Below are 23,583 nucleotides of genomic sequence, written 5' to 3' on the forward strand. Positions count from 1 at the left end.
TTTTATAATTTAATTAATTATGAATATAAGAAAAGGGGTAATTAATAATGAATTATTGTTTTGAGGATTTTTATTTTAGAAATATTTATTGATAAATTAAAAGAAATTATTGACTGGAAATAGAAGGTAAATCTAATTGTAAGAGAAAAGCTATAAGAGCAAAATCAATTTGAATGTGGTTTTACTCATTTCCCGCAACTCTAAAATTTCACTTTTAAAAGACATAATAAAGAAATATAATTAGAAATAGGACCTTCAAAAAGTAAGAACTATTTAGAATCTTTATATTTTGGTTTTTTAAATCATTTCTTAAAATCTGGTTGTAGTGGCTTGATATTTGCATGAAAGCAATTACATTATCTTTGAACACACAAATTAATTTATTGGAGATATTTTTAGTAACCACTTTCACAGTTAGAGAAACCTTCATTACTAAGAAGTTTTTATTTTTTTGGGTAAAAAGCTAAAAATATATTATGAATAAGAGGTATTGAAAATCATATACAATGCTAAAGGACTTCCAGATAAAAGTGGACATGACCACCCAAAAAACATGAAGGAGAAATAGATGCCTCCTAAAAACCCTACAGAACAAAGAGATGATCCACAGGATACCAAGAGGAAACAAAGAAAGAACAACATCACCATGCATCATTCTAAAGAAGACTAGATAATTGAGCAGCTTTGTCAGCTAGGAGAGAATCCAAAACAAAAGCACGCCAACCACAAGGAGGATTTGATGCCCATTTAGCAAGCAAATCAGCAACCCTATTCCACTCACAGGAAATATGAGTGAAAGAGATATAATGAAAGAAAAAAGATATCTATTGAATTTGGGTAATCAAAGATGAAAGTTGCCGAGAAGTTCTCTTAGAAGATGGATTTGTAAGGAGAGAGACTAAAATCATCAAATCCAACTCACAAATTACATGATTCCAATGTAACTCGAGAGCTCGTTGTAAGGCAAATAAGAGTGCACAAGCTTCCATCTAATTGTTCATTTAAAAACCTATCCCAAATGAACAAAGAATTGCAAAGCATCATTAATGTCTCTTACAACACCCCCAATACCCATAGGTATAGGATTACCACAAGAAGAACCATCAATGTTTATCTTGAAAATATTGCGAGGGAGAAGAGTCCAGTTACCATCCCTATTAATCTGATGAGAGGAATATCGGATCCGGGAAAGAGAGACAAAATTCTCAAGAGCATATCCAGGCTACAGATGTTGAGTCACTGTAATGTCAACAAGGGAAAGATCTCCATCAAAAGAAAACTTAGCCATAAGGGTCTCTTGTACAGACTATAGAACTTTAGACCAAACATGATCAAAAAGATGTTGATTACCCTAAAAATCCTACAATTTCTTTCCAACCAAACTCACCAAACAAGGAAAGTAGGACCAATTTCCCAAGAAACTTGAAGTGCAGGAGCGTTGGTAGGAGGTTGACCCAAATGTCTCCAAAAGTCAATCAAAGAAGTAGCATGAATGTAGGGATATTCCAACAATTCCACCATAAGGACCATAACTGTAGTGTAAAAGGACATTGAAAATATAGATGAGTAGAGTCCTCTCCATTACACCCACAAAGAACACACCTTGAAGGCCCTTGAAACTCACGTTTATAGATATTATCCCAACACAAGCACTTATTTTGGCTAAGAAGCCAAACAAAAAAGTTACATTTGGACCAACAAAATTTATTCCAAACTTGTTTCCAATAGGGGAAGGTTTTCAAGCCAAACTTATCAATATCCAATTTCTTATAACCACTAGACACCGAGTAAACACCTACAGGGTTAAAACCCCACGCTAGAATATAATTACCTTCCAAAGAAGAGCAATGTCTTTCTACCAAAATAGAAGAGAGAAGCTCACGAGAAGCAACATCTCCTCCAAGGGGGCAACTATGCATATCCTTCCAATGATAGATGGAGAACAAGCCCATAGAACAACATTCCTTAAAGTCAAAAACCCTACTCCAGCCAACTCCAATGAAAATCTGATGCAATGGCCAAAGAGAAGGAAAAGTAGATAGTAGAGGAGGATAATTGTCCTAAGAATCAAACCAAAAAAGATTTATCTTACCAGAGTTGACTGCCCAATAAATACCTTGCTTAACAAGAGAAGCCCCCTTCTAAAGAGTAGTCCATATAATGAGCCCCTACCAAGTAAATTAAAATGACCAACATCTTGATAATGCACTCCATGTAGATACTTATGAGTAATTATCTGTGCCCAAAAATGAGTCTGTTGAACACAGAAGAAGCAATTAGATAATTTTTAATTAAATAGCATTGTTTTCAAAAGAGAAAGAAAAAAAAAGTACCTTTCAATTATTTAGTTAATCATTTCATAGTTTTTCTACTAATAAAATAGTACCCATTAAGTAATTAGTTTCATTTTAAAACAATTAATTGCATAGTTTTATTATTTTCAGGAATTTGAATTTGTTGCAAAGTAGTTAAGACTATGCCACTAATTATTTTTATTATTACATTTCTTTTTTCTTCCAAGAAATTAGTATCTTATGAGAAATTAGAATCATTTTGTAAGTTATTATTATTTTGTATCATATTCATTTCCAAGCTTCACAATTTTTCTCCTGAAAAAAGAAAAGAAAAAATTGTATTTTTGTTTATTTATTCAAGTTATAAAATTATTTATTAAATAGATATTCTTTAAAAAAAAATTATCTTTCAAGTAAATCAATTTATTATAATAGCTTTATTTCTTAAGAAAGTATTATTATCCTCAAGTTGTTGGTGTATTATCATAGTAGTTTATAGTTTCAATTATCAAACAAATAGGACTTCTAATGTAAATTTGGTTTATTATAATAGTCTTCATTTTCAATTGAATATTACTTTTCGAGTGATTGATTATTGTTATATTTTTTATTTTTAAGAAAGTTCAATATTTTACTTTTAATCATCATAGATTCATTTTAAAAACCAATAGTACCTTCAAGAGAATTGATTTAATTTAAGTTTAAAAGTATTCGAGTGAATAGATTCTTTTTCTTATAATAGAGTAAACTTCATTTTTCTTAGTGAGAGAAACAAAAACCTTATCAGCATTCGATATCTATGATGCCTCTAGGTCACGCTCATGAGTAATATCATCATGTTGAACTATTGCACTTAACGCTTAATAAAGTTGCGACAACAACATCTGTAGGATCGTCCCTCCAAATCACCGAGGAGAACTAAGGGTCATTTGGAAGTTAGAATACAAGGGGAGGGTAATCCTTGTTGGATGGTTAATCTAAAAAGATAAATTTTAAATATATTTACATCCACTCAGTTAAACCTCAGAAAAGCCCATTAGGGATTGGTTGTGTGTTATGATTTTTGGAAATATATTTTATCATGTTGATTTCAGTGGATGAGAGTGAATTAAGGGTGATGTATTTAATAGGAAATAGGACACTAGATGTTTTAGGTGACAACCAAAAGTCCATATTGAGCCTTTTTGCTATTGAGCTATCATCATGGGACGCAACCACAAAGAAACTGTCTGGGACATTCACCCTAGAAAGGGTTGTGTATCCACCAAATATTTTACATTAAACCATAGTTAGAAACCAAAACTATATACTTTATGCCTTGATCCCATGTCGAAATGGGTATGTAGGCAGTCTAGGGGCAGAGTTGTCCCTTGTACTTCGACATTCGGGGATGGGGATTAGGATTTTTTTTGGGTGAGTAGTTGGTTCTTGAAGCTTCTTGGTATTTTAATCAAATGGTTCAAATACTAATTGAAAGGTTAAAATTAATTTAATGCATACTCAGAAGGAATCCCATATGGATTCGCTTGACTTCCCGAGGCTTTAGGCCAAATTCGGAGGCAGAACTCAAGCTTGTTATACAATTATTTTTATATAGTCCTAAAGATGAAGACCTCGATGCATTCCTAGTAGGGGAGTGTACTATTTAGAGAGTGGCTCAAGAATCAGATGGTCTCAATGAGTCTAAAGTCTCTGGCTAGAGAATATCCTATTCATATGAATAGATGCCTACCCCGTTTGGGTAGATGCCTATCCCAGATTGGATAGATGCCTAACCCATATGGTTAGATGTCTAGTCCCATATGGATAGATGCCTAACCCATATATTCTGATGCCTAACTCGTATGGTTAGATGCCCATCCTATTTGGATGGATGCCTATCCCATTTGGATATATGTACATGAGTATTTGATTGAATCAAACACAATTAATAATAAGTTAGAACAAGTAATCAATATTTATTAAGTAAAACAAAATCAGTTGAGATATTTGGATTAAGTTAAGTGGGTTATTGCATTGGTGATGGTGAGGCTCAAGTTGGTGAAGAGGATGGAGATGAAGATATCCTACTTTGGGGTCTTCTTAAAGGGGCATGATTGTGGATTATGGGTGATAAAAGGCACAAGAGAGAGCAGTTAGCCACTCCTATTACATAGTTCATCTTTAGGCATTCCTCAATTATTTTCCCTAAAGGTGGAGAGTTTGGTTCTACGTCACTCCCATCGTTCTCTAAATCTTGTTTGAATAGTTTGAGGGGATCTTGTAGAGCCTCTATCTTTTGTTGCTATGGTAGTCATGGTCTTTATTTTAAGGACTCGAGTTTGGATGGAGTAAGGGGTGTTGTATCTTAAGATGTGTCTTGGGAGTTTGATTTTAATGATGGGTTTTTGGAAACCTGGCTAGATTCTTAGTTTCTTGGTGCTAGATCTACCCTTGAGCCTATGCAGGGTTCTCTAGGTGACAGTTTCCATTCTATTTTTGGGTTGTGTAGGGGATTCCTTTCTCTTCTTGTTTCCCCTAGTGCATATCTACTACCTATGTGTGGGTGTGGCTTACATTATTTTCCTATAGTTTCTCCTCCTTCTAAAGGTTTGTCCATTATTCCCTCTTAACTTAGGTTGGAGGTTGATTTTGGGTCCCTTTGAACTGGGCCCCCTTCTTCTATTTTCAATTTTAAAGATGTTTCTTGCTACCAAATCATTTCTTTAGAGGCTCTTTCGATTAGATCTTCCTCTCCTTCTTAGAATATATATACTATTGTTTCCTAGAGTATGGATCGTCTAGCACCCCAATGCCCTATTCTTTCTATACCTGATCCTTGGGTGTACAAGAATTCTTCTAGTTTTCAATATGTCCCCATTATGAAGTTCCTAAGGCCTAGACCTAACAAAGAGACTATTCGCATCTAGGTTTCTGAATAATGGATTGTAGCTAGATCATGTTCAAGTGAGGGCCTTATCACAAGAATGTCTATTATTTTCCTTCAATTCTATATATTTAGTTGTAGGGTTCTTTTGGAGGGACCTTCATTCTTTGATAAGGTTTTCCTTCATTTTAGAAGATGGGTTATTTGGTTTGACACTTCTAAGTGCAAGTAGATCCTAATTTGAATTAAGTTGCTAGAGATCCCTTTAGAGTACTAAAAAGAGTACCAAATTGACTCTCTTCTATATCTTCTATCATAAAATTAATATATTGCATTTTTCCCCATCCAATTTTCTATATTGTTTTTCAATTGTTGCTCCCTTTTGCAAGTTTTTTGGTAGAAGATTATGCCTAGAATGCCTACCTAGAAGTACTAGGAAACCAGGGTCTCCAATGACTCCTTAGGTGTATATTTCTAAAATTCCCTATAATATCATCAATGTTAGTATTGTAAAATTTGACAAGCTAATGCTTGTAAACCACCATTTGACATTAACCATATAGAAAGTCAGGATAAATTATGGGCAAGTGAACCAAGATGGGGGACCAAAAAGATACCAAATTTTTTTTTGGCCCCAATCAAACCCTTTTGCACATGCCAAATAAGGTGTGCCCCCTATTTGGCTCGTGCCAAATATGGCACATGCCAAATATGGCACATGCCAAATATGGCACATGCCAAATAAGGTGAGCGCCAAATTTAGTGTTCACCAAATGCATTTGCATTTTGGCAAGTGCATTTTCAATTTTGAAACTGCAAATTATCATTCTCTTTCACTTCCTCTCTCTCTAAATATATACATAAAATATAACATTTAAGTATAAGAAAGGAAAAAGAGAAATATTTCTCTTTTTCCTTTCTTATACTTTAAGCTATATTTTATGTATATATTGTCAGGATGTTTGAGAGTGGTTTCAGATCTCTAGGAGTTATAATGCAGATTCTAGTTTTTATAGAATTCACATAAATTTTAGACTTAGTTAAATTTCAGTTCGGCATGCTCATATCAACATTCTCTCTCTCTAGTCTCTCCTCTTTCCCTACATTACCTATCTCTCTCTCTCTTTCTCATTCCTTACATCTCTCTCTCTCTCTCTCTCTCTCTCTCTCTCTCTCTCTCTCTCTCTCTCTCTCTCTCTCTGGTATCTATCTCTATTTCCCTTCCTCCCTCTCTTGCACCTGGGTATTCTCTCCCTCTAGTTTCTCCCTTAATGCCCACCTTCCTCTTTCTCACTCTCCCTCCATCCCTCTCTTCATGTCTCTCTCTCTCCCTTTTTGTGATGGGAATAAAGGCAAATACCATGGGAGAGAGAAAGAGAGAGAGTTTCTCATGGAAATAAAGGAAAATACCAGGGATATAGATATCCAGAGAGAGAGATCAACTGGGAGAGAGGAAGGGGTGAAGGGAGGGGTTGATGAAAAGAGAGGGATGGAGGGATGGATAGAGAGAGAGAGAGAGAGAGAGAGAGAGAGAAGCAAAGAGAGAACTCAAGTGAGAGAGATGGAGGGAGGGAGAGAGAGGCAAAGAGAGAACTCAAGTGAGAGAGATTGAGGGAGGGAGATAGGGTCTGATGAAATGAGATGGAGAGACCTAAGAGATATTCAAAGAGAGAGAGAGAAGGAAAGGGGTTCGATGAAAATAGAGGGAGGAAGGTAGGGGTTGAGGGAGAGTGAGAGAGGGAGATAGAGAGATGAATGGGCTGAGGGATAGATTGGGATGATGGAAAGAGAGGGAGAGGGAGATCACTTAAGAGAGATGGAGGGAGGAAGGGATGGGTTGATGGAAAGAGAGGGATATACTAGGACAAGCGCAGAGAGAGAGCCTAAGTGAGAGAGGGGAAGAGAGAGAGATACGAGGAGGTAGGGGTTGAGAAAAAGAGATGGAGAGACTTGAGAGAGAGAGATTTGAACAGGGGCACCAGTGTCCCCACTGTCATTAATCCTGCAGTTAACTCAAACGACGACAGTCCTCCACTATTCACCTGCGACAACAAATCTCTTCCGCTCGCCACCTCAACTGCAATGGCCGACACGAACCCCAACATGGCCGCCCTTCCATTGATGATCTCCGGCGCAGGCCGGGAGAACGCAAACAGGTCGCCAAATTTCGTGCTGACCTGGATTCATATCTTTATCACATAAAATTGTGCACATCATTTAAATAATATATAAATTGGGCAAATAGAGCGTTTCTTACCTTTGCAGAGCTTGAAGGAGAACCGCCTTCAGTAGCGGACGTTTCCTTTGGATCCTGATCCGCGTACCAAAGTAAAACGCATTAGCCAAATCTAGATAAGCAAATATAGTACTCTAATTGTTAAATGAACGGCAAAATTGCAAACCTTTGCCATGCACTTGACTTGGAGGCTACTGTTGGGCAATCTAGTGACATGACCCACACTATTCCTTTTGACTGCCCCGCAGTTAAGGGCTGCGGGTACTTTCATCATCATTGAAGCCACGGCCGCCATTGATGAGTGCTAAGAAAAGATGAATTCTTTGCGAGTACTAATTTCCTTTCGACTTTCTTAAGAATGATGGATACTTAGAATATCTACTGGATAGTTAGAATATCTACTTGAGGACTCATTGTTGTGCTTTATAGCTTGGGAAGGATCGAATTGGGTGGTGTAAAATGGGTCGAGGCAGGGAAGCCATCGACGTGAGTTTAAAATCCAGTGGTTGAAAATGTGAAAACGTGGCTGTTAAATTACCCGCACATTTGTTCAGGTGAAGTTTCCCAACATTACTCGCCTCCTCAACGTGAAGACTCTACCGATATCTCGCCCACTTAACGTGGACATAGCTCACTCGAGTTTCAGTTTGATATTATTTTGAATCTTTGCTTTGTCCTACAGCGTTTCAGGGAAACGAGTATAGAAAGATATTTTGGTAATTTGAGTTGTTATTGCGACAAAAATTTGAGATGTTATTGCGTATTTTTTTCTGGGAAGTTGACTAAAACACGCTCTCTGTCATTGTGACCGTTCAGATTACTTTCTAGCTTTTTAATTTTTTCTGTTGTATGGGTTTCCCTTTGAATGATAAAGGTCGGTAATGATATGTTATTCAAGATGCATATTTTAATAATCTTGTAGGAACAAAGCTAATAAAAAATAAATTAAACTAGCAATTGCATTTTGGAGTGCAATGGGTACACCGAAAAGGTGTGGAAGATCAATTAGGAAAATATTTGGTCTATTATTTGCATACATTTATACAACACATGAGTTCAATTGGTAGGCCATTCAGAAAATTATGGTGTTGGTGCCACAAAGGTAACAATGACCTTTCACATGATTAGTGAAGCCCTTTTCTTTGTGTCACCATGCTTGATGCATTAGTGATGGCATTGTGTGTGTCGTTGTGCTAGTCATGACACCTTGTATGGGTCTCCTTGTGACTGACAAAGGTTAGTAATGATATATTATTCAAGATGCGTATTTTTATAATCTAGTAGGATCAAAGTTAAAAAGAAAAATTAAATTAATGTAGAATTTGATCAACAATAATCATGAGTAAATAATTCAAATTATATATAAAGATGATTGATAGTTTGACTTTAATTTATCTATGGTGATTGTAAATTTAATACACTTTTAAAGTGTCTATGTATAAATTTACAATGTAGAAAAGAAAGAAAGATATATCTATTTAACTATTTATTGATAACAACACTTAGAAATCAATTATTTGTGTAGATATTTTGGTATTTTAATGATAGAAATACAACACGAATGCTCCCTTTCTTTAATTTTTGAGTTATTTCTTATTTGTCTTATAATTAGATTTTAAGTGATATATTTATCCATGAAATTGGTTAGTAGCATTGTATATCTTGATTCTTTCTATCATTGATCCATAGATTTTTATTCTTCATTCATAAAACAAACTTAACGTGATTAGATTAAATACAAAATAATACACATTAAAAAACAATCTAACTACAATTGAATAGTTTCAAAATTAACTACATTACTTCATAATGGAAAACAAATATAACTTAAAAACACACTAAACAAACGTAACCCAAACATAATGACTATTAAAATAATTTAAAATAAATCCTAGAATATGTCAACCAGTTCCCCCTTATATAAAGGATAACAATTTTTCCTTTTTGTTGTCTCTTATAATTTGATCATATGCATCAAGTGTGTGTTATTCTCTCTTCAGCTTTAATTATATCAACCTACCCACTAGACCATCCAAAGATGCCCTCCATCCATGCTATCAAGAAAATTCTTGGGATGCTTAATTGTGGGGCAGGTATTCATAGGAAGAAGTTCCATTTGAAGAACATATTTTCTACAAATTCAAAGACAAATATATATCTTTATTGTGCATGCATAAAATAACCATTCATTTACAATGTATTTTTTGTTGATTGTAACTAGGTAGAATGCGGATTCCAATTGCCTTAAGGCAACATTGGAATCTGCCAAGTGCTATGCCCTTCTCTCCCTTCTCACACGCCACTCTTAGGGTTGGGCCCTTCTCCTCCCACATGCTACTCTTAGGGTTGGGCCCTTCTCCTCCCACACACCACTCTTAGGGTTGGGGCCTCTCTCTCACGCCAACAAAAAATAGGGTAGACCCTATCCTCACGCCACTTGATGTGGCTTTATAAAAACATGATAAGGAATAATAATAAATAAAATAAAAGGTTATTTTATGCTAAGATGACTTTAGAGGTTTATACCTAGAGGAAGATATACATGTGAGTTCATCAAATGAAGTAAACACATTCTATATATCACACATACAATGAGATCTGCTCTGCTCCTAAATGTGATCTGCCCTCCTACACTCGGTGAATATGCTCCTTAGTGAACTGCAATAACATTTAGCTACATGTTGCTTTAGCTTATCAAAGTTATCTTCTGTTGGTGGATGTCTTGATCATCTACAACTAGGGCATCACTCTATATTACCTTGGCAACTTTTTGTTTGGACAGCAATCAGAGATAAGTGTTGTAATCAGAATAGTGTATTTAAGACATAATCAGATCTGAGGATCTTTCTTGCTGGGTTTTTCCTCCTAGGAGGTTTTCCGAGGGTATTTGTGTGTTGTGTGTTCATTTTATTCATTTCTTAACTTTTACTTAATTCTGGAAATTCCTAAGTACTAACAGCAATTCATATAATCTAGAAATTAAGTTAAATTCCTATTTTCTAAGTATTGAATTAATCTAAAAGACTAAAATCAACATGGTATCAGAGCCAAGTTCGTACTAACCAGTGATCAGATTTAATCATGTAATTTCAGTCTCTTGTTCCTTCCTTATTTGGTGAAAGGTCCAAATAGAAATCAGATCTGATTATGAAAGGTTGTGTTCCTTTCAAAGGGCAGATATAATGAAGAGTTGCACTCTCTCAAAGGGTGCTAATTGTGGAAAGGGCATACATGATGAAGAGGTGTGACCTCTCCATCATATTGAGAGATAAAGGAAAGGAATCAAAAGCATCTAGTGACATCACCATAGATCAGATCAGATCACAATTGTTATTAAGTTACAAGAAGTAACATCTTTGTTCTTTGTCGTATGCATGGGGATGAGTTGAATATGTATGCTTAATATGAAGCCTTATAATGTTCTTATGCTAAATTCAATAGTAATATTAATATAGATTGTAATATGTATGACAGTTTAATAATGCTTTTCTAACTGTTCATATGACGATTAAGTAAATTATGTGATGGAGTCTGTAATACCTTTCAATCTCACCATACAATTATGGAGGGAGAATACAAGGAAACAAGAGTACTAAACTCCAGAAGGTACGCCAATGCCAAGTGTCGGCCAAGAGGCCAAGTTGATGGGTCCTTGGTGCTCTTGGGCTTGTTGCAGAGGGATAGTCTCGAGGCACCTTGGGTGATTCTCCTCATAATGATATATATAGGATACAATCATGGTATGAATTATAAATATCAGATGATGAGAGAAATTGTGAAATATGTCATAACTCCTCATAATGCAATCATGAAAATATAAGTGCAAAATAATCAGTTTTAGGTGATTAACACAATATCATAAGAAGATAAGAATGGAAAGTGAATAATTTTTCAATTTAAAGAATGAGAAAGATGTGTATTAGAGCCTTAGTGATAATAATATCATAAAATTATTGAAACAATGAACTTAAGAGAGCACCCCACGTAGTATGAATTCAAAATATAAATTAAAAAAACCCATATAAGAAAAAATTGAAACATATAAATTAGTTTAGACAAATTGAATATTAACAGAGTATAAATCATAATACAGAAGGTAAGATGAAAATAGAGAAAGGTAATACACAATGCATAATAATAAGTTAAAAGATGAAAAATATTACCCTAAATCTAAAAAACATTCCCTATTGTCTTTCTTCTATGCCACTATGATTTTAATCAAAAAATACCTCAAGAAAAGAAATAAATATAAATTTTATTTGCTACTATCACAAGCTCCATTAGAATTTTTTGCATCTAGCCCTTGTTTATTTTGATCAAATTCTTAGTGCTCCCTTCAAGCCATTTGATACATTCCCTAATTCTCTCACAACAAATGTAGTTTTTCAAGGTTTCAAACCCTCAACCATGGAACTTAGATCCTCAATTTTTATAACCATTTCCTACCTATCATGACATTCAATCGTACCAGCACCAACATTTTGCTCGTTATCTTTATTATCTCTATAATCTATTAAACTATTTAGCCCTTCAAGGACTTCTTTAAACTGATTTTCAGCCATGGGGAAGTGTGAGAATATTTGGGACCAAATACAGAGGCTCTTCATGGGTCCCTTCACTACTCTTCGAAGCACCCACACCAAAACAAGAGTGCTTTGATTTGTCTCTAGTTTTATCTTTAGGGGACTATTTCTCAATAACCTTAGTAATTTTAGCAACAAAAATTAGTATTGCAAGACTAGTAGACCTATTCTCTGTGAAGAAAGTAGTTCTAACATCCTTAGCTATTTCACTATAAAAAATATCTATTGCAAAGGAAGGGAAGTAGCAAGTTTGTTCTTTGAGGACTTACTACTTTGCCTTCACCATTGACTCACTTAGGATGTCAACTTTTAGGGTTACAAATGGGTTTTTTGCCCTTATCTAGGGTAGCTTTAGGGCCAATGTCAACCACCAGAGAGGGTTTGTCAAAGCCAAGGGTAAGATTTTTTTTCTTAGGAGATCAGAGTAGGTCTTTGAGCAACAAGATATCATGAGAGGAGGAAGACTCATCATCTGCGAAGGCAATTTTTCTTTTGGAACTATATGGGGGGAGAAATTTGACCTTGATCAATTGGAGAATTGTGGGGAGGAATAGGCTTAAAAATAGGCATATTCTCTAGGAAAAAAATATAAATTGCATATATAAATACCTTATGTAATGGAGGGTAAACCCCTTCATAAGAATATTTTTTTATGGAATTAAAAAGGAAGAACAAATAACTTAGGTTTGTTGCACGCCTCAAGTGATTCAAAAGGGGAAACTGAAATTTGAGAATTGTTACAAAAATCCTTTCTAGCATGAAATATTTCATTAAATGATAGTTGATAGCTCCACATGGTAGTGGAGATTATATTAGACAATTCAAATAACTGGAAGACAATTGAGAGGGGGGGTAAATCAGTTGTCACCAGATTACCAGAACTTTAAGCAATTAAAACTTTAATACTAGAACACGTAAGATCAATACCATAATGCATAAACCAATTACCGAAATAGAAGATATACCAATAAAGCATAAGCAACAATTAGAGAATAAATACCATCCACATGACACCAAGATTTGTACGTGGAAAACCTGGTAAAGGGAAAAAACCATGGTGGGAAGCCTACCCACTATTAGATAATACTTTTGCAGTAAGTATGTGAATACAAATTGACGGGCCTGCACTTGCAAGAAGGCCAACAACCTAGAGCACACTTCTCATTACAAAGGAGTCTCACTGACTACATAAATATCCAGACAACAATCCGGAAGAAAGAATGAACTGCAATGATAGCATCTCGTATGTCTGAATACAGTTCCAATTATTCTCAATACCAGAGGACTTAATCCTCTTACATAAACCCAAATTGATCACCAACGATTGACCAAATCCTCTACATGAATAATTATTAGATTATTTTCTCCTATACATCCTTTCGTTATCCCTTATATCCCATACATGATTTACAATGAGATCTTACATCATATATATACCAACCATCATCCATAAATAATTAGGTTGACCACCAAACAATAAAGCAATTACATAATTACAAAATATATCAGCCTAAGACCAAAAAAATAATATCCAACCCATAAGACGTCCCAGAAGCACATCAAGAAGTCCAATCAACACATTACATTAAGTCGGTCCATAACCTAGATATACCCAGACCCAATTTAGGTCCACACACGCTAAAGAAATGATCCCAATCAGTCAAGTCTGAAACACGATCACCATCAACATCCTGAATCTCTACTAGAGGCCACACCAACACAACTTTTGCATAACATCAAAGATTTTCAACAAAGATCTACTAGTGGAACCCTCACTGGGTCAACAAACCAAGCTTACCAGCATATAAGATAGCATCTGATAAAAACCAACCGATTGAACATAAATTTGAGTAGCATGAATAGCAGATCTAAGCCAATTCCAAAAGCCAAAGCATGTCAGACAATACTGGATCATCATAATCTAATCAACTAGAAACCAAACAACTTACCTGAACCAAAAGGATACTAGTAAAGCAGCCAAAATAGGTAGTGTTGACATTAATGCATCACATAATCAATTCCTCCAAATGGACAACAATCTCCCCTTTTGGCATTAATGGAAACACTAGATGTGAAAAACATCCAAGTGCCAAGAAAAGCCAAACAAATCTCCCACACAAGAATATAGCAATGTAGTTCTAATCCATACTTTCCATGAAGATGATATCACAGTTAAGTTCTACAAATTTCTCCCCCTAATGTATATATCTCAGGTATTTCACATGAATATCTCTCCCCCTTTGACATCAATGCTATAAATCTGACAAAAATATCAAAGCAAAATCATAAACCACTGAACCACAAGACTAACTAGCCCCCCTGAGTTGTAGCATCACCATATCAATCCAGAATGACTAATATCTCTAATAATGCATACTGGACTGATGCCCAATAGCATCAATCAGTTTTCTACTAGAGGGGAAGAAACCCCTAATCTATCTCTAAAGTACTCAAATGATTTTTTTAGGCAAAGGTTTAGTGAAGATGTTTGCAATCTACTCTTTAGTGTTCACATAAAATAATCTAACTTCATTTTATTCCACCTTCTCCTTAAAAAATTTATACTTGATAGATATGTGCTTTCTCTTAGAGTGAAATATCAGATCCTTTGATATGTCAATAGCAGAGTTATCACAGTGAATAACTACCAGTGCATTACAATGAACTTTTATATCCTTCAACATTTGCTTTATCCATATAACTTGTGTATAGTTAGTAGAAGTAGCAACATACTCAACTTCAGTAGTAGATAAAGAAGTACATGATTGTTTCTTGCTGACCAAGAAATAAGTTTCTTTCCAAGAAAGAAAGTTCCACCGGAAGTAATTTTCTTGTCATCAATATCACCTGCCCAATCTACATCTTTATATGCACATAAATTAAAGTCATCATCTTTAGGGTACCACAAACAATATTTAGATGTTCCTTGTAAGTATCTAAAGATCATTTTCATCGTACTCTCATGATTTTCTCTAGGATCACTTTGATATCTTGATCCAATCCAAAAATCATTCATTATATCTGGTCAATTCTAAGTCAAATATAGCAGACCTCCAATCATAGAATTGTATCTAGTAGGATTTACTGGTGTAGATTCATCTTTTCTTATCAGTTTCTCACTTGTAACCATAGGAGTACTAAGCAGTTTAGAATCTTCCATACCAAATTTATTCAACATCTCTCTAACATACTTAGTTTGACAAATGAAAATACCTTTATCAGTCTGAGTAATCTGCGAATGTAAAAATAATTTCATTTCCCCAATCATAGACATATCAAATTCTTTCTCCATATTGTTAGAAAATTTCATGCACAACTTATGTTTACCTCCAAAAATAATGTCATCAACAAAGACCTACATAATCAGTATATCATCATTAGTGACTTTATAGTATATATTAAGTTGTTAGCATTACCTTTAGTGAAACCAAGCTTCAAAAGATATTTGTCCAAACCAAGCTCTAGGTGCTTGTTTTAATCTATATAAGGCTTTCTTTAACCTGCAAACCTTGTTTTTATCATATGAAATTGAAAAACCATTAGGTTGTTCAATATAAACTTCCTCATGAAGATCCCCATTCAGAAAATCACACTTAACATCCATCTGATAAACCTTGTAGTTTTTATGTGCAACATAGGCAAGAAATAATCTTACAGCTTCAATCCTAGCTACAAGTGCAAAAGTTTCACCATAATCAATTCCTCCCTTTTGAGAATATCCTTTACAAACCAATCTATCTTTATTCCTTGCAAATTGTCCATCTTCATTTAATTTATTCCCGAATACCCATTTAGTTCCAATAATATTCCTTTTTTTACGTTGGGGAACTAAATTCCATGTGTTATTCTTTTCTATTTGATCTAATTCTTCTTCCATAGCTTTTATTCAACATTCATCATTGCATGCTTCAATTACTGATACCGGTTCAACTTGAGAAATTAAAAATACCTCATTAGCTTCCAATCTTCTTCTTGTCATCTCTCCATTGTTCTTATCCCCAATGATTTGATCTTCTGAATGATTCAACCTTACATACCTAGGAGTATTCTGACTCTCTGTTCCTCTTTCCTGTTCTTCAGTTACGGTTGAATTTTATGATACTGCCAGAGTAACTGGTTCAACATTCTATTTTGGTAAAGTTGTTACTTATTCAGTTATGATCATTTCCACTGCCGGTTCTTTCTCATAAATTATGATTTGACTTCTATTTTTCTCATCCATCTTGACATTAGCACTCTCCACAATTCTCTGCAATCTCTTATTATAAGATCTATATGCTTTGATTTCATTAGAATAAACAAGAAATATTCCTTCATCACATCTAGGATCAAATTTTCCAATGAAATCGTCTCTCTTGATATCACATTTACTACCAAAGATTCTGAAATACTTAACTGTAGGTGTATTGTCAAACCATAATTCATAAGGTGTCTTACCGGTTTCTCCTTTGATATGAACTCTATTGAATGTATAAACTATTGTGCTTACTACTTCTCTCCAGTAGATATGAGGTAGATTAGCTTCCATCATCATGGTTCTAGTAGCATCCAAGATAGTTCTATAATTTCTTTCCACAACTTTGTTCTATTGAGTTGTCCGGGGAGAAAAAATTTGTCTCCTTATGTCATTCTTCTCACAAAAGTTATTAAACTCACCAGATGTGTATTCTCCACCATGATCTGAACTTAAGTACTCAATCTTCAATCCTATCTCAGTTTTAACTTTAGCTTTAAATATTTTAAAATTTTCAAAAACCTCAGATTCCTCCCTTAGAAAAGTAACCCACACCATTCTAGAATAATCATCAATGATTAGCATACAATATCTATCACCTTGAAAGCTTTTAATTCTTGCAGGACCACACAAATTAGTATAAATAAGATCAAGAACATCATTAGATTTGTCTTGTATACTCTTAAAAAAGGTTCTGACCTATTTTCCCATTTGACATTCTTTACATACCGGATTATAGGGCTTCACAATCTTAGTCATATCTCTAACTACCTTAGTTGAACTAATATTTACCATGCAATCAAAATTCACATGACATAGCCTTTTAGGCCATAACCAATTCTCATCAATTTGTGCAATCAAAGATGTCTTCTCACCATAATTCAAATAAAATATATTACCTTTTGTCTAAGTAACGGTTGCAATCTCTAATCTAGATCTATTAATGATTTTGCATTTTCCATCCTTGAATTGTAATTGAAATCCCTTATCCACCAATTTTCCTACACTCAAAAGATTATGCCTTAAACCTTCAACATAATAAATATTATCAGTATTGTGCTTAACATCCATTGATATAGTTCATTTTCCTTTGATCATGCATGCTTTGTCATCTCCAGATCTTACCAGACCGCCATAAATTTTTTGCAAAGATAGAAACTTCCTTTTATCTCCAGTCATATGATGTGAACATCCACTGTCAATTACCATTCATCCTTATCTTCAATTTTAGCAGCAAGGGCCTTCTCTTCAAGTATATTCTCTTCCAGTGCCAGATCATCTTCCTTGATAGCCAAGAACACCCATTCCTTTCCATTGTCCGAACCACTAGTAGAGTCTTGTATCGATTCATCATCAGAATTAGTCAAACCTTCCTCATCTGCAAAGTAACATGATTTATCTCTATTTTTCCTGTACTTATGCTTGTTCTAATATCCAGGGTTAGGCTTAAAATATCTTCTAGCTCATTCTACAAATCTTGAATTCCTTTCTAGATATCTAGATGCAAAATGAGCTATCTTATTACATGCAAAACATTTAAAAGGTGATTTTCCTTCATACTTACTTCCTACCAGTCCTTTAGGTACTCTTCTAGCAAATAGGACTTCAAGTTGCTAAAATTATTCATCTTCTCTCTTCATATCATCCAATTCCTTTGCACATAAGGCTTTCCAATCTTGCTTCCCGGTTGATGATGTAAATGCATGAAAATCAGGTTCAGACTTCACACCTCCAGAAGGTCCAAATTTTTCAAGCTCAAAAGAAGATAATTTCCCAGCCAAGGATCCCTATTGATAGAAGTATTGGCCATTGTTCTCAATTCATTAATTGGAGTAGCCTTCATCTTGTAAGCTGGTGGTAAAGCTTTGAGAAATTTAGAAACTATTTCATCTTCACTTAGAGGTCCACCACAACATTGTTGTCATTGACAAAACCAGTCAATCCAGAGAACAGATATATATGAGATAAGATTTATCATTGATGTCTAACACTGGCCGGTGAAGTGGTATCGGTAAAATGGTGTATTTCAGTAAGCAAAGGTGATGACTTACAAACACATGGAAACATCACTGGAAATAGATGACTAGAAGTTCAATTAGCTCAAGGGAAGATAGACTAATCCAACCGATCTATCATTCAAGAAGATCGGTCATTCTAATGATGATGAAGCCACAAAAAATGAATCAGACAAGAAGACTTGAGGTTATATGCAAACCGGAACCACATTGGCAAAAATGAGAAGAGACTTGATGCTAGCACAAAAAACAAGCAATCAAAGGATGAACAAAAATATAGAAGTGCAGTGGTATACTGGTACACCGATATGATAGAAGGAAGATAGGCGATCACCATAAATCTCAAATCGGTGATCGATTATTCAATTGCGGTGGCAAAAGGTGAGTTGGTGAGCTTGTGTCTACACCAAATCATAAGTTGGTAAGGTGAACTTCAGTTATCATGCAGTCAAGCATAATTACTTGCGGATTTTATGGTTCGCACTTATTTGACTAAACTCGACCAAGAAGTTACTATCTTTGGAAGATGCGGTAGCAAATTTCATTGAACACTTGGCGGAATTGTTGCAGGGCGCACAAAGAAAGGTGGGATATTTTGAATTAAAACTATTCCAAAATCTATGATTACTGTGATTGAGGGAACAGCTGAAGGTGTCAACAAAAAATGTATAAAGTATTTTTGAATTCATTGAAAAAGACTTGATCATAAAATTTGCAAAAGGCAGATCATGTAGAAGGTGATCCAAATTGAAGAGCAGAGTGAGAGGAAGTGCTATAAGGATTTTACTAGGGCATAGGCTATTTGAGGTAGACCAGCAGAGTGCAAAGCCAAAGGTCAGAGGACCGGCTGAGTGCAGAGCTGAGAGATAGAGGACTGGCAGAGTGCAAAGCTGAAGGTCAAAGGACCAATAGAGTACAAGCCCGAAGGTCAGAGAACTGAGAGAGTGCAAAGCGGAAGGTGTAAGAAAAAAACCGATGTTGTATAGAGTGGACAAAACTGGTGTAGATAGAGTGTGATTCTCATTGTGATCTGATCAAGCTATCAATAGCTAATTCAGCAGATCATCCATCTGTTGCTTTCTAGCCATTGCAACTTAAATCCCTTAATCGGGTGGACTTTAACAGGTCCCTTTGTAAAATCCCTAAACTGAGTGACATCTTAATTGATGTTCTTAAGTCCTTTAATCAGGCTACCTTTAATAGGGTAAAGGCACTAACTGACCTTAATCAAAATCCCTTAACTAGGTGGCACCTAGTAGTGTCTTTGTAATCTCCTAACAGGGATGGCTCCTCACCGGGCATAATCCAGAAGAGTACAAATTTTGTGAGTTCCTAATCACACCGTGGTTTTCTCCCATTTGGGTTTCCATGAGATAAATCTTGGTGTCACTATCAACTTTTCATGCATGCATATTCTACTTCAGTGATTAAGTATATTGATGAATATTAAATAAGTTCAGATTAGAGTTAAATGTTTTAATTGGTTAAAACTGGTAAAGTGTTGATTCACCCCTCCCCTCTTAGCACCTGCTGGGACCACCAAACATTGAATTCCCATGATAATTTCAGTTACCCTTCCCATGAATGCAGTAATCATTTCATATTCTTCTATATTCAAATTTTCATATCTCACTCGATAACCATCAAGTTTAGCAATTTTAACAGTAGGGTCACCTTCATTAAGAGTCTCCAACTTGTCCCATCTAGCCTTTGTTGATGATTTGTCAGTCAATCCTATTATTTGATGATCAGAAAGTTCACACAAGAGGGCTTCTCTATCTCTACAATCATTCTCAAGCTCCTTATCCAAGTTTGCCAGAGGAGGATTGCCAGACGCTGGATTAAAAGGAGTTACACCATTCTCTATAATGATTTCCCAAATTTTCTTACCAAGATATCTTAGATGAGTCTCCATCTGAATCTTCCATACTCTGTAATTTGCTCCATCAAGCCTAGGAATTTCTCTTTGAAAGACAACAAAAGATGAACTAGATGAACTTAAATTGTTAGTCGTCGTAGGATCTTCCTCAAGCAGTTAAGCTTTTGCAGAGAGGACCAGACCTTTCATACCAATTGTTAGACAGTTCAAATAAGCAAAAGACAATTGAGAGGGGGGGTGAATCAATTGTTACCAGATTACCGAAACCTTAAACAATTTAAACTTTAATACCAAAACACATAAGACCAATAGTGGAATGCATAAACCAATTACCGAAATTACAGATATACCAATTAAGAACAAGAAACAATTAGAGAATAAATACCATCCACATGACATCAATATTTGTATGTGGAAAACCTGGTAAAGGGAAAAACCATGGTGGGAAGCCTACCCACAGTCAGCTAATACTTTTGCAGCAAGTATGTGAATAAAAATTGAGGGGCCCGCACTTATAGAAAGGCCAACAGACTAGAGAACACTAATCATTACAAAAGGAGTCTCACTGACTACATAAAAATCTAGACTACAATCTGGAAGAAAGAATGAACTACAATGATAACATATCCAATGTCTCAATACAGTTATGGTTAAGCTCAATACCAGAGGACTTAATCCTCTTACATACACCCACCTCAGTCACCAATGATCGACCAAATCCTCTGCATGAATGATTATTACATTATACACTCTTATACATCCTTTCCTTATCCCTTATATCCCATACATGATCTACAATGAGATCTTACATCATATATATACAAACCCTCGACAATAAATCAATTACATAATTATAGAACATGTTGTCTTGAGACCAGACAATAAAGCAATTACATAATTATAGAACATGTCATCTTGAGACAAAAGAAATAATATCCAACCCATAAGACATCCTGGAAGCACATCCAGAAGTCCAATCAACATGTTACATTAAGTCAATCTATAACCTAGATAGACCCGGACCCAATTTAGGTCCACACACACTAAATAAATGATCCCAATTAGCCAAGTCTCAAACATAATCACCATCAGCATCCTGAATCTCTACTAGAAGCCGCACCAATACCACTTATGCATAACATCAAATATCTTCAACAAAGCTCTATTGGTGAAACCCTCCCCGGATCAGCAAACCAATCTTACTAGTATATAAGATAGCATCCAATCAAAACCAATTGGCTAAACATGAATCTAAGTAGCATGAATAGAAGATCTAAGCCAATTCCAAAAGCCAAAGCATACCAGAGTATACCGGATCATCATGATCTAATCAACCAGAAACCAAACAACTTACCGGGACCAGAAGGATACCGGTGAAGCAACCAAAATAGCTAGTTTTGACATCACTGACAAAACATCAATGCAACACATAATCAATTCCTCCAAATGGCTAATAGATTCTTCTATATTGAATCCATTCTAGTGGCTATTCAACCTCTCATATTTTTCCAAGAATAGTGAGATAATTTTTATAGGCTTTCTTTTTGCTTAATCGAGGAACTTTCTTGCCTTCATATTTCATCTTAGTGACCTAAGTAATAATTCTTCTAGAATCTCCATTTTAACACCCCCAACTACGACTCTTCCATTCTTCCAGCTACTCATCAACTTGTTAATGGTGGACGAGCATGAGCTAACAATATGTAAAAAAACACATAGATAAAAATTGGAATTGTTATACAGCTATGTTGCTACATAGATAAACTTTATTTTTATTAGTTCCAATAAAAATTTACATTCAATTCCTTTTATAGAGGTCTATAGAAGAATGAAATTTTTTTGGGGTTTACCTTTCATTGACTAATGATTTTCTAGACTCAACTATTTCTTCAACATTTCTAGATGGCATATTTTATGATGGAAGATAGTAGATTTAATTATGGTAGGTGGTAGACATTACAAGATAATTTCCAAAAATCCGTGATGAGAGATTTTTGTCATCGCCCTTCATGATTTTGAGATAGTCATGAAGAAAAGGATTTAATTTATTCCATCATACCACTTATATTAGTAGTTATGAAAGGAATTTTATTTTAAAAAAAATGTACCTTTCTAATATTATTGTTAGATATAATATGAACAACAGTTGAGCATGTCAAGAGCAGTAGTGGGAGAGGGATTCAAAACTAGAGTTGGCACGAGAACTGGTTCAGGTTTGAATTTGTCTCCCGCAAGATCTGGGAGCACAGGTGATCCCCCTAAACCTTTGGATGGGGCCACAAATGATACCTGGGATGGTGGTACCAATACTGCCAATGGTTTTTCTGTCACCTCTGACAAAACTGGGGAGGTTCAGGGCCCCAATAATAAGATTCCCTCTATGGAATGCAACAAGAAATGGGCCTCTCTTTTTTCCTCAAAACTTAAAGGCAAGGCCATTTCACCGGTATCGCATAAGGTTGACCAGGACTCTAGTGCTTTCTCCATCTCCATTTTGGACATTATTGTTGATTAGAGTATGGCTCATATGCATCTGGTCTTGGTTAGAAAATTTATAGGCCCTCATCCTAATATTGAGGTTGTCCGCTCCTGCATGGTGAGGAAATGGAAAGGTAAAGGTTAATCTGATGTTGTGGCTATGGTTGGTGGCTTCTTCTCCTTTTCTTTCTCTTGTGAAGAAGATTTTCAATCTGTTCTGGCAGGAGGTCCCTAGATATTAGCAAAATCTTCATTGGCCCTCAAAAAATGGGAACTAGGGTTCAATCCCAAAGACTGGGAATGCAATGAAGCCCCTATCTGGGTCAGACTACTAGGTTTACCCATGAAATTCTAGAGAGAAGAAATTTGTGCAGGTATTGTTGCCTGCTTTCGGGATCTGATCTTTGTCGACCCAATGACTATTGCAAAAACATGACTAGTCTATGCCAAACTTTGTGTGAACGTCAAACAATCCTCTAACCTACCTTCTGAGGTAGATCTCTTCTCTTATCTCAATAGATGGGTGCAAAAATTAGAGTATGAATCCATTCCCTTCGCGTGTTTCCACTACAAAAAAATTTGGCCACTGGGCTAGACAATGCCCATCTAAGCCTAAGAAGGAAAGGAGAAAAAGGAATTAGATGCCCCTAGAAAAGGTGGATGCCCTGGTTGTTGTACCTCCCTCAACTATTTTGGGATCAGTTCTAGTTGTCTCTTATCCTGAGTCAGTTTTTCCAGCTAACCTTGACCCGAGTAGCTCGAACCCTGGGGAGGTTGTTGGGGCTCCCTCTTCCTTTGATGGGGTTTCCCCAGCCTCTCCTGGTTATGCCTAGGATATTCCCATCAGTTGATTGTTGATATGGATAACTCTTTTAAGTTGAATGCCCAGACCGACCCTTTGCAAGATCCTCCTGCTGAGGAGCCCGCTCATTTTATTGAGGTCAAGCCCAAAAAAGAAGAAGGAACTCCCATATTGGCCGAATCACCCTGTCTCCTGG

At 35.5% G+C, this 23,583-nt stretch overlaps 1 protein-coding gene across 1 annotated transcript; it reads right to left on the reverse strand.

Moving 5' to 3' along the window:
• Positions 1-656: 656 nt before the first annotated feature.
• Positions 657-7,801, reverse strand: LOC131055963 (early light-induced protein 1, chloroplastic-like). Its single transcript, XM_059210584.1, has 4 exons — positions 7,563-7,801; positions 7,418-7,471; positions 7,111-7,337; positions 657-768 (listed from the first exon to the last, which is right to left on the reverse strand). Exons 1-4 carry the CDS (start codon positions 7,689-7,691, stop codon positions 657-659), a joined length of 522 nt encoding a protein of 173 aa, XP_059066567.1. The 5' UTR covers positions 7,692-7,801.
• Between the last annotated feature and the right edge of the window lie 15,782 nt (positions 7,802-23,583).

The sequence above is a fragment of the Cryptomeria japonica genome, chromosome 8, assembly GCF_030272615.1.
Source record: "Cryptomeria japonica chromosome 8, Sugi_1.0, whole genome shotgun sequence".
Lineage (NCBI taxonomy): Eukaryota > Viridiplantae > Streptophyta > Pinopsida > Cupressales > Cupressaceae > Cryptomeria > Cryptomeria japonica.

Bases quoted from the DNA above. Each gene is read 5' to 3' on its own strand.
- LOC131055963 (XM_059210584.1), bottom strand. From the start codon at position 7,691: ATGGCGGCCGTGGCTTCAATGATGATGAAAGTACCCGCAGCCCTTAAC. The intron at 7,472-7,562 runs GTTTGCAATTTT...TACGCGGATCAG, and splicing joins AAGTCAAGTGCATGGCAAAG to GATCCAAAGGAAACGTCCGC. The intron at 7,338-7,417 runs GTAAGAAACGCT...ATATGAATCCAG, and splicing joins CTCCTTCAAGCTCTGCAAAG to GTCAGCACGAAATTTGGCGA.